The 12,365-nt window shown below is 40.5% G+C and overlaps 1 protein-coding gene across 1 annotated transcript in view; it reads left to right on the top strand.

The window, feature by feature from the left end:
- The first annotated feature begins 953 nt into the window (after window positions 1–953).
- TECPR1 (tectonin beta-propeller repeat containing 1) overlaps window positions 954–12,365 on the top strand; it is a 21,711-nt gene continuing 10,299 nt past the window's right edge. The window contains 11 exon segments of the mRNA XM_010084823.1: window positions 954–1,184; window positions 2,867–3,049; window positions 3,560–3,682; window positions 4,348–4,473; window positions 5,994–6,168; window positions 6,263–6,363; window positions 7,850–7,951; window positions 8,336–8,481; window positions 9,352–9,878; window positions 10,693–10,838; window positions 11,799–11,954. Of these exon segments, the coding sequence (XP_010083125.1) occupies window positions 954–1,184; window positions 2,867–3,049; window positions 3,560–3,682; window positions 4,348–4,473; window positions 5,994–6,168; window positions 6,263–6,363; window positions 7,850–7,951; window positions 8,336–8,481; window positions 9,352–9,878; window positions 10,693–10,838; window positions 11,799–11,954 (2,016 nt within the window).

The raw sequence follows: 12,365 nt of genomic DNA, 5'->3' as shown, positions 1-12,365 counted from the left end.
CGCTGACTCCAAGCAGGGATTCCTCTTTTCCTTTTCTTGTGTTGGACCCAAGTCCTCTTTTCTGCCTTTCCCCTCCTGGTCCCCGCTGCATAGTTAATAAACTGGAGGGAAAGTTCAGAATACTCATCAGTAGTTCTGACTGCCAGACGTACAGAGCAACTGAAATTTTTTCAGTTTAATGGCACTCAGAAGGCCAAGTGACAGAAATACACTGGCCTTTCATGACTTCTGAGAGGCCTGGCGTACGCCTACCCCACAGAAAATGCTGACCCCTCCATGAAGGGTAGGGCTGCAGTGCCCAGAGAATGGTGGGTTACTAAGGGATAAAACTGGAACGGAACTCAACCAGGTCTCTGCTGTCAAACCCTGCTCTACGTAACTTAAATAAATACCACACCTATGTAGATTGAATAAAGATCAGATCCCAAAGTGGTCACCAGAACGCTGTGGGAGAAGGTTTCCTGGCAGCGGTAGGTAATATGCCCATGGATTAAAAACACATGCATGCTTATGGAGAAGCTCCCTTTCACATCTTTTCCCTTGTACCTGTGTAGCTATGCTGACATACTCCAAGAGGAGGCTGGGAAGGAGATATCGTAAGGTATCATGGCTCTGTGGAACTGAGAGGAGCAGTGTGTGTAGCACCACCAGCATGACCAGCTCTTCAGAGCGAAGCCTTCTGCCATAAAATGGTCTGTGCTAGTTCATCTCAGTTCAGTGCTGGCTTCTGTCCTCAGCCTGCCAAAGCTGTCCTGTTCATGTTGTGAGCTCTTGCAGGATGGACAGTAGCGTGGCAGCAGCGGGGTCTTTCACCTGGATTTTCAGAGCCATCTGCGGTGTAACTGCACAGCTCTGACTGAAAGAGACCTGGCTGCCAGCTTTGCATGGGTAGGTTCAAGATGCATTTTCTAAAACTGTCATTTCCATTAATAGCTCTTTTTTGCCTTGCAGACATGGCCATGCCCAGTTCCCTTCTGTGGGCTGTTGACATTTTTGGGAGGGTTTACACTCTGTCCACTGTTGGCCAGTACTGGGAGCTCTGTAAGGACACACAGCTGGAATTCAAACGGGTCTCTGCTGTCAAACAGTGCTGCTGGGGAATAGCCTGTGATCATCAAGTATACACCTTCGTGTTCTCGGGTGACGTTCCTATTAGATACCAGGAAGAAACCTATGAGAACCAGGTAGGACATGTTACGGGTGCCACTGCAATAAATTTGTCAGAAAGGAATGACAGCAAATCCATACGTCAGCTGTCTCTGCATGTTCTTCTATCAGGAAGATTGTTTGCTTTTGTTTGTTTTCATTTTTCACCTGATGTTTCTGAAGAGTATATGTGTGCCAAATAGCAGGTTGTTGTTTTAATATTTTGATTCCCAAAGGAAGGTTATACTTCCCTCTCTTACCAAAAGCAGTGCCACTGTGCACTGCGCCTGTTTTATGCGAGCCATTTCAGACTGGAACATCCACCCTTTTCACCCAATGTGTTCCTTTCCTTAGTGACAAATACAAAACACCCTTAAGAAAATGTCTGGTGTAACTTCTAGGCAACAAAGATACATTCTCAAAAACGTATTATTCTGAAGAAAATGCTATTTTGAATGTTTCAAATAATTCTCTAGTAAAGGCATGTTTCCAGCTTGTTTGCATGGAAGAGTTAAGATGATCCTTTCTATGTGACATACTTAAAAAGGTCTTTAAAATACTGTTTGAAAGGAAATTTCTCTATTTTGTTTTTTTAAGTTAACCAGAAGTTATTTGAGAGAGGAAACTGAAGGATTTTCTTGAGCACATTTCTCTGCTTTCTAATGGTTAATGGAATAAATTTTAACTGAGAAAAGGCATTGAATTATCTACATGGGTAAAAATACAACAGACTAATTTGATGCATTATTTAACAAAAATACAACTTTCCAGGCATTTAAGAATGTTCCTTTTGTTATGTAAACATGTTATTTTAAAAATGGAAAACTTTAAAATTTATTTTATTTGTTATTTTAAAACTTGTGTTTTGTTTGTTCTAGGCTATGGAAAAATGGAAAACAAAACACTAGAAAGGACAAAAGGAAATATTTTGCAAGACCTAACAACAACAAAATTAAAATAAAATACTTTACAGATAATGTGCAAAGCAATTTAGCCAGATTCCTAGTAAGAGTAAATACTATTTTGCATAAAACTTATAGAAGGATTTTGAACCACTCATTTTCCATGTGCCCTAAAACGTAAGACATTACGTGACAAATTTTGCCAGTATTTCTATAGTAGGTAAGAGCATGGGGAAAAAAAGAAAAATCACAGCTGCACTGGTGAAAACCGTAGGAAGTTATTTGTTCTGTAACTGATTAAAGCCAGATTTCAGAAAAAAAACCAAAAATCCTTGGTATAACATAAGATACAGGGCAGATTTACTGACGCAGTTACCTTGCCACAGTTTCTGGCACAGAAGCTCTGGTATTTTTCTAGGCAAGAGGCTGGTCATCTTTCTCGTGGGGAGTAGACTAGAGATCCCGAGGCCATCTACACAGCATTATCCTAATGCAGTATCACGGTGCCACACATCACCAAAGATAAAAGCACTGCTAGTAGTAAAATGTATCGTCAGATGTTCCTGTTTATGTATCTGAAAATGACTTGGTTGGAACTAGCTCTGCAGTCAGCCCTTCTTTGATACTTACAAAAGCTTCCTCCAAAGACGTGTTAGCTAGGGGCTTACCATATGAATACTTTCTCCTTCACCCCAGGGATTGATTCCTCTTCTACTGCAGAACAAAAAAAAGTGTAATTTTGATGCCCTAGGACTCTGTAGATGTACAATGAGATAATGTGATCTCAAATAAAATATTTCATTTATTATTTCTGGCAGCGCTGGAATCCAGTTGGTGGCTTTTGTGAGAAATTACTGCCCAGTGACCGCTGGCAGTGGAGTGATGTGAGCGGGCTAAAACACCAGCAGCTTGACAGTTTCACGCTGCCTTCACCACACTGGGAGTGGGAGTCTGACTGGTATGTGGATGAAAATATTGGAGGGGAACCAACAGAGAAAGGGGTAGGTGAACAATACCAAAAAGAGATCTATTTTGGGAATCTTAGTCTGTAAAATAAAAGGCACTTCTATAAAAGTATAAAATGTCTGTAAAAATAAAAGACAACTTCCCATAGCTACTTCTTTCTGGGAAATAGCTCAGCTATAGTACAACAGAAAGAAAGATCTTGTTTGGAGGTTTTTGAAGTCTATAGGAGCTTCTGTAGAAGCTTTTTTTTTTTTTTATCAGGCCACAAAATGCTGGCAACTGGATGCCATTGTTATTTAAGCTCTTTACTATGAAGAAACTAAAATGCTTTATTGTGTGTTGTTTGTTCTGTATATATCATGCAGAGGAATTTGGACATGATTCATAAATCATTCATGGAATTAGCTGATCTGTCAATCAGGGCTGTTAAGACATGCACAGTAACTTGTGTTTGTAGGAGTAACTCTTGTGCAGAATTTCTCTGAGTTATGATTTCAAGCTTTCCCGTGGTCCTGATTTTCATACAAGAAAACCTCTGTTTGCAGGGCTGGACTTATGCCATAGACTTCCCCAGCACCTACACAAAGGATAAGAAATGGAATTCTTGTGTCAGACGCAGGAGGTGGATCAGATACAGGAGATACAAATCACGGGACATTTGGGCGAAGGTTCTGGATATCTTTTAAACACTAACTAAACTGATTTTCTGAAATAATAAATTATAAGTGCAGGGAAATTAATTTCTTATCACTGCTCTATAGACTGGACCTGGATGCCTCGACATTCATCTTTTAATTCTTGCAAGCATAAATGGAAGGCTGTGATTTTTCATAGAAACTTGTGGTAATAATGTGCCAAATCTCATGGCAACGCAGTTAGATGGTCAGCTCCTTTGCAAATTTCAAACCAACTTTTTAACTTCCTTTGGTTGTTTGACACAGCACTCTTTCGAGGTGGCACCTGTCTGGCATCACTCACCAGCTGTGTCCTTTATCTGTATGAATAACTTCTTCAATAATTGTTGTGCCATTCTAAGAATGTACAAAAATTGTACTTTGTGATGTTCCAGCTTTCCAATTCAAAGAATGTCTGTATGCAGTGTTCTGTGAGTAAAAATTTCCTTTAGTTAGGGGATGAAACAGACTTTTTTCTGCTGTTTCGACAGTGTTTCCCCTCTTTCTGCATATGGCAGCCTCGAATGAGAGGAAGAATCTCCGTGCTCAGCCACTTTAGTAAGCGATACATAAACCAATCTGCAAGAAACAAGTTAGGCCACCAGCCGATCACCTGTCTGTTTGCAGTGACTCCTCAGTCTCCCTTCTTTTTGCTTCAGATTGTATCACATGATGATCCAGATCAGTTGCCAGACCCTTTCAATGACATCTCCGTTGGAGGATGGGAAATCACCGATGAGCCTGTTGGCCGGTTGTCAGTATGGGCGGTTTCTTTACAAGGAAGGGTATGTGCATGTTCCCTAAGTTTTCTAATATACGTTACTACTGACAAGGAGTTAAATGCTTTTAAAGCAAAGCAGGTTTGTTATCATCTTACGTTGGTAAGGAACTACACTGTGCACCTGGCAGAGGATGTAAAAGCTGCTTTGGGACTACATTACGTAACGACTTGTGTTGTAAATGGAAAGGCTTAGTATCTCCTAGGGTTGATGGTTTATGCTAGCCTTAAACCTCTATAAACAAGTGAATCTTAAAAACTTGGGCTGAGTAGTGTTTTCTATGCTGAAAAAAAATGCCCAGAATGCAGACTATGGCACCAGTAACAAAGAGAAGGAGCCTTAAAACTCAACAGAGATCTTTGCAAAGCATTGTGCCATGTCTCTGTGGTGGATAGTCAGGAATGATTCACGAAAGAGTTTACAAAATGGTTTTCTAAGACTTACTGCTCAGAAAATTGTAATTTCCTGACTTGGCAATGTGGAATCCAGCTTTGGAATGTTTTCAATTTATTTTCTATTGAAAACTATACATCTGTTTGTTTGTTTTTAGGCCTACCATAAGGTCTCTCCACTTTTGCTCAGTGCTGTAAAGATTTGATTCTTGGTTTCCTTCCTTCATCCTTACAGCATGTATCTGAGCAGCCTTCCTTTGTCTCTAGACAATTTCTAACTTGTGGTGTCACAGGGAAGAGTGTAGTACTTTTAACAGCTAGCTTGAGATTTCAGTCACACTGGACACTGCTTGGAGAGGCAAGCAATCTTGGTTAAATTATTTGAAATAAAATTCCTTATGCTCCATACTTCCCAGTAAGAAGTGACAAGCATCCCACTCTACAGGCTTACTTGACTGACATTGTAAAATGCTTTAATTTCCCAAGGAAAAGTTCCCAGAGAAATAAAGTATTTCTAAAAAATGAGGATTTAGCACTCAGCAGTCATGTTTTAGAGCAGTCATACAACTAATGCAGGATGCTTTCTATGTTTAACTTTACAATTTTGCCTGTGGTCTGTAGAAAAGTGCACAGACAGTAGGACCAAGATTAGCAAGTGGACTGGATGTCACTGGAGGCTGCACAGAGAATGGAATTTTGTACCCATATTGTGGCAGCTCTGTTCAGTAAAAGTGAGGTCAAGCTATTATCTAACAGTAACATTTTTGTGTTGTATATTTCTTCATTCTTGGTTTATATAACATGCCCTGAAATACACTGCAATGTTTTTTAAGTGTTGAAATATACACAGAACTTGTAGCAATAGGTTACTGTACCCAATCCAGATTCACTTCCATGATAAAAGCTAGGCTGTAGAAAAGTCTCCTCCCTTAGTACATAAGGAAATAGTCTTCAACTACACCGTCAACATCAAAAGAATACCTTTAAAGGTCAAAGTGCATACACTGCATAAAAAAATCCTGTTGCTAAACAAGAACAGTTCTTTCCAGTTTGTCTTCATGCTTGTCTCAATGGTTTCATTGTTGTAGTGGTATTTTTCTAATATCTATTTGCTTTTTTTAAAAACTTGTCTAGTTATGGTACAGGGAAAACGTCTGCCATCACAATCCAGAAGGTTCTGTGTGGTCCTTAATCACCACTCCTGGGGAAGTTGTACAGGTCAGCTGTGGACCATATGACCTCCTTTGGGCAACTCTTTGGGAAGGGCAAGCTATTGTGAGAGAAGGAATTGATAGGAATAACCCTCAAGGTAAAGTTTGTTAAATACAACTGGAAACCCCTTTGATTTGTAGTGTTGAATAAGAAACTAACCTACAATGCCTTCTGGGTTTTGTTTCTTGCAGGAATTTCCTGGAGTATTGTGGAGTCTCCAAGCCCTGAAAATGGGATTATGCACGTCTCAGTGGGTGTTGATGTGGTGTGGTGTGTTACAAAAGATAGAAAAGTAAGAGGTGGCATGCTCTGGTTCTGTTTTTTTCTCTCCTTTCTGTGTGTGCTTCCCTCAAACAGGCATGTAACTTTCATGGGAAATGTTGATTTGGACTCTCCATTCCCATGGTTTGAGGAATTCCAGTCCCCCCCACTGTTATGGGAATACTCAATGGTTTGTCATAGAGTAGGCAGTCATGGTAGTTGTGTTAGGGAAGACTTCCTTAAATTAAGGAAGACTTTCTGCTTTTCTGTTGGAAGGAATTTTCTAAATGCAAGTCAGACAGATGTGGCAGGTCAATGGGGATGTTGGTGAGGATGTAATAAGGGGCCTACTTCTAGGGGATATTAAGCATCGTAATTGAAGGGACTTCTAGCTGCTCGGTCATGTTTCCACATGGTCTGAAGGTTACATCAAAAGCAGCATGGGGAATATTTTCATCTACACTTTCCTATATTATCCTGTTTTTTAATCTTCCTACTCTAACAGTTCCCTCTTCATTAGCCTTTTAATGTAGAGGGTTTTGTATTTATTAAGTGAGATATCTGTTATGTGTATGTATGATTACTTTCTCAGTGGGTTTTTACCTCAGACTCCTATATATCTCAAGTTGGAAGGAACCCATATGGATCATTGAGTCCAATTCCCTGCTCCTCGCAGGGAATCTTGAAAGTCTTAACATCTTGAAGAATGTACTGGAGTGCTCTTGTGCTGGTAGCAATCAAATCCCTTCATACTGAATTCAAAAACATAGATTAATTCTGTGTACATATAGCCGTTTAAGTAATTGAGTTACTCTGGTTCAATGAGTTACTGCATGTCAGGGTGAGCCATGGTAACGGTCTGTGTCCAGCCTGCTCTATCTGCCAGATAAAACCACTATAATAAATGTAGATAAGCTGGCACGTTCTTCTTCAGATCTGCCATAAGATAAGTACACTGTTACATGATTCAACCAACAACTTCTAAAGTAGCTGCTTGCCACTATATGGCCATATGCTAAACAGATGGAAATTTTTCCAGATACCCAGCCCACAGGCACTTTTGGATTGGTAGAAACTAATCTAAGGGGAGACAATTTAAAGAGCTGTACCACTGAAAAGATCCCTCTGACAGTTCCCTCTGTCAGCCCTGCTCGTAGGGTTTGAACACAACACTATTTAGAAGCCCATTCAGAGTGATCAAAAATAGCCTACAGGTGACATGTAATAGAAGACATTTTTCCAGTGTCAGAGAAACTAACTCCACAGAAAGTCATAACAAAAGGTTTCCTTGTGGGCTGTTCTGGCTGCAGTTGGTCACAAGGACACACAGTCTGGGTACTGTTAAGGCAGTGATTTTATCTTTGCCTGATAAAGGAGAACCAAGGAGGTAAGAGACTTCGTAAGGCAAAGCAGCAAGTCAGTATTAGAGATTAACATTAATCCCCTAAAGAAACTAAACTCCAGCTGTCTGCTTGCTAATGCAGAAGGAGCAAAATTTAGACTTTTTGCTGTTGCAGGTGTGGTTTAGAAGAGGAGTGAACTCACATAATCCTTGTGGAACAAGCTGGATTGAAATGATTGGAGAAATGATGATGGTAACTGTAGGCTTAAATAACCAGGTAAGACAGGTGTATACCAGTTATGAGGGTATTTACGTTCCCCTTTGTACAGACAGTATTCACACGTGGCAAGGACTGTCAGCAGTGCCAGTGTGGACAGCTGAACAAGAGGTCCATGTGCTGGAACTGCTAGGAAGGAATGCATGTCTGAATTCTTCACCAGAAGATGAACAGTCAGCACATCTCTTGTATGGCACTTCCAGATGCAGTTTTCTCTTGATGGTACAGAATTTTATACTGCATCTACAGTGTCAGCATTAAGGAAGAACACAAAAGGAAAACACTCTGTCCACCAGATTTTTGTGCTCTATTTTCCACCACTGCACCTTCTTTGTAGCTGGTATCTACCTGCATTCCATGGCATTTCCTTCACCAAGTCCCTAGGTCTGGGGAATTGGCTGCGACGACAGAGCAATTTATTTCCGTCAAGGCGTCACACCAAGCGAGCTCAGTGGGAAGGCATGGAAGGCAATTGTATCTGGCCGAGAGAGTGACAGATCTCAGACCGGGAGCTCAACAAGTCTGCTCAGGTACTTAGCAAAATACTTGCTTGGGACTTGTACGCCAGGAGTTTCAATGCTAGGAAATATTTCTTTATATTCAAATGGTACAGACAAGGAGGGGTGGGGAAGGCGTATCTAATAATTATGTATGCCAAAAAGCATTTGCGTTTTTTGCCATTAAAATTAACAATAAGCAGCAGATGTTGCACTTGGAGTAGAAACCAAAGCTTCCACTTTGGAATTTGCTGCATGCTTGCAGTAAAGCGTGTTTCTCTGGGCTTTACTATCAGTATCTGGAACTGGTGTCTAATAAGAGAAAATGCTATCTGTGAAATATCATGAAGGAGTGTCACCTCTGCTGAGGAATTATCCTTCTCCTGAGTGTCTCTGTACATTTCCTTTCCTAAAGAGATTAAATCAGTAACTCCTGTCTGACTGATGGCCTCTTGGCTGTGCAAGACATGCCAATGAAGCTGGGAGTGCTGCAGAACCTACTTGTTTGAGTCAGAGTGGGCTGTGAGTAGAAGCCCTCTCTAGCGAAGACAAAAATAATAAAGTTAATAATGGGCTTTAAAAAAATCCTATTCATTATTTCATATCCAGAAAATGTGATGTTGCTTCTGTGTTTTCTTGAGAGTTGTAGGCAGCCAACACCCCCCATTGTTTGAAAAGATCAATGAAATATCTTCCTACGTTTCAGATTTACTGGAGCGGTCTGCCAGATTTGTGTTAGACTCCTTTCCCTTCATGATGGAGTTTGACCTTCAGAAAACAAGTCTGCTGATTCTCTCCAAAAGCTGAAACACTAGGTTGATTTCTGTATGTCTGTGGTGTCATGCCTGTGCTAATTTATAATGCTTTGAATGATAGTTAATTAATTATCTATTTGTCTTTCAGTGCTGGCTGCTTCTTTACTGACGATATTCAGAACCAAACAAATGCGATCATTCAGGGGGATGCAGATACTTCCTCTGACACAGAGCTTCCAAGTGTACCCATGAACCTTGCCAACACTCCCCCGATGGGAGCTGCAGCCAGCAGCAGTGGTAATGGCACGGGCAACCAGACAGCAGAAATACATGCAAGTGTGACTGCGGATCCTCTGGACTCTGATCAAGGAGAAGCTACTGTTGCTTCGACTAATAATGAGAAAGCTAATCTTGAAATGCATAAATCTACAAACCCAGGCCCTTCTGCAGAACTGCAGTGGACAAACATTGACTTGAAGGAGGCCCAAAAGCACCCAGTCCTCTCCATCAGCACCTTTACAGAAACATCCAGCCTGTCCTCCCTTGGCATGTTCTCAGTGGGTGCAGAAGAACAACAGTACGGAGCCGATGAGCACCCACTGTGGGCCTGGGTGTCTGGGGGAGGCTGTCTCGTCGATTTGCACAGCCCATTGAAATGGTTCACGGTTCCATCAGGTACTATCCAGTCACCACAACAGACCCTAATTCCCAATGCTCTTTACAGAAAATGTTGGTTTGGTTTCTTTGAACAAAACCATGGTGCAGAATGTCTCATTACCCATTTACTATTATTGCAGTTTGTTAATACATTCCATGTCTGAGGATAGTGCTGCACAGCACTGTGGGATTGAGATATATAAAAGTAAAGTTGATATTTTCTCTGAGTTTCTGTAAGAATTTTGTAAAATAATCTGCATCTCATTTTTGATTGCACTGAAACTGCAACTTCAGGCAAAACCCATAATATCAGAGAATATTAACTGAAAGCAGTGAAAAGGGCTCTCTTGAGAGATGCAGGTGCAACAAATAACTGCCTCACACCTGCCATTCCTACTGAGACAAGGGTAAGATAAAGATACAGAAATTACTCAGAGGCATTGTGAATGTTAGCCCGGCTGATAAGTGGATGGTATTAGAATTTAGATTCTTGAAAGATGGCAGAATATAACTGTATTTTCAAAATAAACCATGAACTGTGGCATCCCAGTATTTAATGTGTCACTCATAATTATCTTGCAGTTCAGTGACAAAACTCACACTTTTACAAGGTTATGGCTTTGAAAGATTCTACATAATCATCTGGTGATCTCATTTCTATGCATCATTTAGAAAGTTTGGCTGTAATACGTTCATTCCAAAGGATAATAATTAGAAAAATTATGTTAGATTGAGTTGATCCAGTCCAGTGTTCAAAGCAGCATTGTGTTTTTCCTTTCACAGGACTGTATTCAAGGCTAACTGGAGTTTATTGGTTTTGGTTCTGTTCTAGGTTTGTCATCCTCTGTGCAATCTCTATCTCTGTCTATGACTCCAGCACAGACAGCAGCATGGCGAAAGCAGATTTTTCAGCAGCTCAGTGAAAGGACAAAGCGGGAACTGGAGAATTTTAGGCACTACGAACAGGCTATTGAGCAGGTAAGCAGAGAGGACACTTATGTTTTGTCTACTGAACACATCTATCGATACTAGGCATCCATAATGTATTTCTGATGTACCAATCTGAACTTACTGTCAGCTTTATATTCTTGTCCTTATTTCTGGCTACGACAGTGTTCCTGGATTATCACTGTCTGAGCTCCCTCTGGGAAGATAGCAGCTTATCAAACATGGGGCAGCAATCGTTATCTAAAAACATTAGCTGATAGTTTTGTATAGGAGCAAATGAAGCATTGGTCAGCATAATTTGAGTACACTAAAACCTTGAATCCACAGAGGAACATTTGCAAGTGGAACACTGTATGAATTATTCCACAAGATGAAACTTCTTAATTGAAACTGTGACTCAAGTAGGTGAACTTTCCCTCCCTGTGACCGCTAAGGGATTAATGTAACTTGCATAAATAAAACAATGATGCAAACATCAATAGCAGCACTTAAATAGCAGCACTTTTGTTTGATGTTCCCTTTGTTATGACTCCTTGGCTCTTTTCAGATTCATTCACATTTTTGGTCCCTTCATTGCTAATTGCCAAATGACATCTGGAATTCATGTGATTAAAAACACTTGGAGTCCAGGGGTTTAATCAAGTTTAAAAAGATTATGTCAAAAGCCTTTAAAGTCCGCAAAGAAGTTGTGTTACAACAGGAGCACACTAGAGTCAATTAGTATCTGCGTGCTACTGCATTCTTGCAGAGGTAAAATGTTAATACTGTTGTAGACATGCTATTTCAGTGCCTTTCTATCCAGTTTTGTCGGGTTTCATTTTATTTTCAGTGTCCTGAACACTGTGGTGTATTCTGTATCGGAAATTAACTGATACAATACAGACTAACCTGCAGCAGAGATTTCTTGTGGTCACAAAAAAAGAGTATTTGGGAAAAGAAAGAGAGTCATGCAGTTTCCTTACTCCTGTAAATTGTGTGATTGCATTGCAGTCAGTTTGGGTTAAAACCGGAACCTTGCAATGGTGGAGGAATTGGAAGCCTCATAAATGGATGGATGTTCGAGTTGCACTTGAGCAATTCACTGGGAGTGATGGAATGCGCGACAGCATCCTGTTCATCTATTACATGTATCATGAGGAGAAAAAGGTGTGTGCAGCTTGAGACCCTTGAGAGAGTTGCATTTGGCAAAGGAAAACCTTTGAAGGGAAGAGAGTTTTCTTAAGGGAGGCAAATTATGGTACCCTATTGTTCTAAGTTTTGGTAACCGATTCAAACATAGCCCAGGGTACTGGCAAATTGCAAGCTTTTCTAAGCTGTAGCTACGTTAACGCTATGTCAGAAATACCCAGTCAGCAACCATCCACATTGCTTAAACAATTCATTTTGTACCAATTAGGAATTCTTTTGGACGTTCAAAATGTTCTTGATAGTGAAGAAAGAGCCAAGCTTGGATGGCCATGGTCTTCGTAAACAGGGTTAATGCATAAGGGCAATATGAATCGGAAGTGGTACAGGACAGGAAATTGAGCCCCATTCCTTTCTGCACCAAGAATTGAC

This window comes from Pterocles gutturalis, unplaced genomic scaffold (genome assembly GCF_000699245.1).
Source record: "Pterocles gutturalis isolate BGI_N339 unplaced genomic scaffold, ASM69924v1 scaffold15050, whole genome shotgun sequence".
NCBI lineage: Eukaryota > Metazoa > Chordata > Aves > Pterocliformes > Pteroclidae > Pterocles > Pterocles gutturalis.
This window is presented reverse-complemented; position numbering and strand designations above follow the sequence as displayed.